Source organism: Physeter macrocephalus, chromosome 6 (assembly GCF_002837175.3).
Source record: "Physeter macrocephalus isolate SW-GA chromosome 6, ASM283717v5, whole genome shotgun sequence".
Lineage (NCBI taxonomy): Eukaryota > Metazoa > Chordata > Mammalia > Artiodactyla > Physeteridae > Physeter > Physeter macrocephalus.
In genome coordinates, this window is record NC_041219.1 from 87,600,255 (window position 1) to 87,604,120 (window position 3,866).

At 52.4% G+C, this 3,866-nt stretch overlaps 1 protein-coding gene across 2 annotated transcripts; it reads right to left on the bottom strand.

Moving 5' to 3' along the window:
* Positions 1-1,239: 1,239 nt before the first annotated feature.
* On the bottom strand, positions 1,240-3,628 carry ANKRD33 (ankyrin repeat domain 33). Of its 2 annotated transcripts, none has more exons than XM_007100931.3 (4): positions 3,508-3,628; positions 3,181-3,321; positions 1,663-2,058; positions 1,240-1,468 (listed from the first exon to the last, which is right to left on the bottom strand). In XM_007100931.3, the coding sequence occupies exons 1-4, from the start codon at positions 3,626-3,628 to the stop codon at positions 1,317-1,319; spliced, it is 810 nt and encodes a 269-aa protein (XP_007100993.1). In that variant the 3' UTR covers positions 1,240-1,316. The 2 variants fall into 2 exon arrangements, with proteins under 2 accessions (XP_007100993.1, XP_054941137.1); XM_055085162.1 differs by adding an exon at positions 2,151-2,206 and having other exon boundaries at positions 1,240-2,058; positions 3,153-3,321.
* Between the last annotated feature and the right edge of the window lie 238 nt (positions 3,629-3,866).

Below are 3,866 nucleotides of genomic sequence, written 5' to 3' on the forward strand. Positions count from 1 at the left end.
AACATTCGTTCATTAATTGTAACAAATGTACTACACTCATGTTAATAACAGAGGACACTGGGTATGGGGTACATGCAAACTCTCTGCATGATCTTCACAACTTTTCTGTAAATCTATGACTGTTTGAAAAACCTAAGTTTATGTTTTAAAAAGGCCTAAAGTTTCAAAAAGATACTTAGTGAAAAGTCTCCCTTCCACCCTTAATCAGCTGCTTAGTCTTCTTCCCTAAAACACTGTCATGTCTCTTTCCAGAAAGGTGCTGTGAGGCAGCATGGTTTGGTGTTGAGAGTCTGGCCCCTACAACTGGAATGGCTGGCTTTCAATCTTGATCTCTGCCAGTTTCTAGCTGTGTGAACCTGGGCAATTCCTTACCCTCTCTGTACCCTGTGTCCTCAAAGATAAAATCCTCATAGGATTATTGGGAGTGTTAAATGTATTAATGAATATAGTAAGCACCTTACAAGTGGTTGCTTTCATTATCACAAATAAGCAAGCAAATATATTTATGCAACAAATATGTTAAGAAAAAATACCCAAAACTTGTAAATAAGGCACACCAAAAAATCACTAAGTGCCCTTTCAAAGATATTTTAGATCATTGGCTAATAACCCCACCTATGGGTCATTCAGGGGAAGTAACTAAGTTTGCTATACGATTTACTATTGATTAGTGCGCAGACGAAAAACTTAAGAGGTTAACTTGTAGATTGATAAATAGCAAATTATTTTTGTCTGGTAGGAAAAAAAAAAACAGTTATGGTTTTATTGCCAGGTAGGAATTGATTTTTTTGTATCTAACTTTGCAATCTTATTCAAGCATTCTTTTTTCCCCTGAATGGCAATAAGAGTTTTTCATTTCTTCCTTTGATCCATCCTGCTGGTTTGCTCATTAAGTAGTTAAATAAATCTTGGTACTCACTACATATCTGTATTAGTCAAGTTTATCTTGGTGCAGATTTTACTTTGACAAATAGTAGCATGCCATAGACACTGTTCCACCCCTTGTTTTTTGGTTTTTTGTTTTTTTTCACTTAATCCATCTTGAAGATAGCTTCACATCAGAACATAAAGAGCTTCCTTACTCTTGTTTTGCCACTGTATAGAATACATCATACGGGTGTGCAGTATTTACACTCAGAATCAATTTAGCCAGTCCCCTTATGACGGACACCTAGGTTGTTTCCACTCTTTTATTGTTGCAAACGATGCTGTAGGAATAACCTGTACACAGGCTGAGAGTACAGTCACTTAGACAGAGGTGGATGGGAAGGCAGAAGGGGCTCTAGAGGGCAAAGGAGCCTCAGGGAGGGGTCTGATTACCTGTTCGCAGCCCGGCCTATCCCATCGTCCCCTGGCTCTGTGCCAACCTGGCCTCCTCCTGCCTCCTCCTCTCCATCCTGAGCTCCTGGTATCTCCAGACAGGAAGGGACAGCCTTCGATTCCCTGCAGACCTGGGCTCTGGCTTCCACTGAATGCCAGATGAGGGTGCCTTGGAGAGGAGGATCTTAGGGGCTTGGGGCCTGGGGCCGGTACTATCTCTGGGCTGGAGCCACTGATGGCACATGCTCAATACACCCTGAGGGCTCTGGTAGGGGATGAAGACCCGGGGGCCAGGGACTTCCTGGGGGAGTTGGGGTACTGGGGGAGGGGGCGGGGCAGTGCCTAGCAGCTCTGGCACAGACTTGCTTCGGGTGCCCAGTGCAGGTGGGTGGTCAGGGCACAGGGTGCGGCAGGCAGTGGTGAGGAAAGGACTCGCCAGGCTGGTCGTGACGGTCACAAGGTGGTCCAGGACACCCCCCTCCTGAGGAGACTGCGCAAAGGGGAGGCTCAAGGTGGCCTGAAGTCGTTCTAGGAAAGACGGGGCGGCCTGAGCCTGGGCCTGGGCCACAAGCCCGGGCAAGGCTGGCCACTCAGGCTGGTAATGATGGCTGAGCTGCTCCACTTGGGGCCGCCGCAGCAGCTGCTGGATCCTTTGCACTGTGTCGAAGCTGTCGGTCAGAAATGCCCACTCCAGGGCTGTCTTGCCCCGGACAGGATCCACTGCAGTCAGGTCGGCACCTGGGGGCGGGCACGGGGTGACATGGGGTAGGACAGGGATTGGTGACTTGCAGAAGGGCAGATTCTTTAGCAGCAGGACTGATTGGGGTTACATGCAAAGTCACAGAGTCCCATCCTGTTGCAGCTGGAAGCTGGGGCCCCTCTGTGGCTACAGCCCAGAGACAGTACCAGTCCCAGACCCCAACTTCCGGTTTAGGACTGATAGAGAAATCGGAGTCCAGCGAGGGGAAAAGACTTCACAGAGACCTACTGGGGGGTGGGCGGCTATCTCCAAACCTGGCGAAGAATAGAGACCTCCTGAGCCAAGGCACTGACCAGAGGGGTGGTGTGACACTTGCCCAGGATGGGCGGGGGGCGAGCTGTACCCTCTGGAGCAGGGGAAGCGGGGATCCTGGTGGTTCCCACTCCTGGTTGTTCTCTTCACCACCACACACCCCTAATCCTGGGAGCGAGGGGAGTGGCAGTCACTCTGAGACAAAGGAGGGGGTGTAGAGCTTCCTCCCTTCTCACCCCAAACCCAGTCTGACGGGATGGGAAAGGGAAAAGCTGGAGGCTGGGGTCCCCCAGAGTGAACAACAGAGGGCAGCCCCACCTCAGGGAGTAATGAAGGCCCGAGACTCCACAGACAGTGTGGACTTCACCCCAGAACAACTCTACACGGCCACACGTCTCAACTACCTGTCACTGCATTCCTGGAACCCTGGCTCGTCAGAGCTGGAAATCAGCCCAGAGAAAGCCATCACTCTCATCTTACACCGGTGAGGCCCAGAGAGGGAAGCTGTTTGCCCACGGTCACTCAGCTGGTGGCAGAGGGATGAGGACTTAGGAATCTGGTTCCAGATACCAGCCTTCTTTGCATTAGATTCTCCAGCTGGTCTAGGTCATCCTCCCAAGCTTTCTCTTCTGGGACCGCCATTCGCAATGCAAATAGAGCTATCAATAGCTGGACTTTGTTGCTTGTGAGAAGCCCCAGCACACTCCCCTCCTTCAGGAAGTCAGCCTGGGTTGATCTTCCATCTCTACCTCTCTCCTCATTGCAACTATGACAGCTGATTTAGTGTCTGGTGGGGAGGCGTGGGGGAGGGACTGGAGACCACACATCCTGGTTCAGGCCCCATGCACCTGCCATGAGGAGGGCAGCCACGCATTCGGAGCGGTCCCGCATGGCGGCCTTCATCAGCGCAGTTAGCCCCCGCTGGTCCCGGCGCTCCAGGTCAAGGCCAGCATAGTAGTTGATCAGGAGACTCAGCAGAGGCACATGGCCTGCAGGGCACCAAGGGCAGAGCTTAGCTACCCAAGAAAGGGATGACAAAGCCCCAAACCCACCGTCCACCCAACAAGGCAGCGTCTGGGGTGGGAGAACGTCGGTGCAAAGAGTGTGAGACTGTGGCCGGGTCTGGGGGTGGGGGTGATGGGGTTTAGTAAAGGGTGGTGTTAGCAGCCTCTCACCTGCTTGGGCAGCCAGCATGAGGGCAGTGTCTCCTTCTTTGTCCTGCCGGTTCACATCCAGGAAAGGACAGCGGCTGAGCAGGGCCACAACACTTTGGAAGCCGTGGTAGCAGGCGACCATGAGGCCTGTCTGGGGGAGGGACAGCTCAGCCCCGGTGCTTTCCTCCAGGAGCTCCTTGGGGGGACCCTGTGCCTTCTAAACCCACAACTGTCCCAGAGATGTTCCAGCCCCTGTGAAGACCCACTCTCACCCACTCCCTTCCTCCTGAGGACCCAGGCTGTGGGTGTTGATCCTGAGACTCTCTAAGGATGAGTGTGGCATGGTGAGGACACAGAGCGCCCCCTGCTGCCCTGTGAAG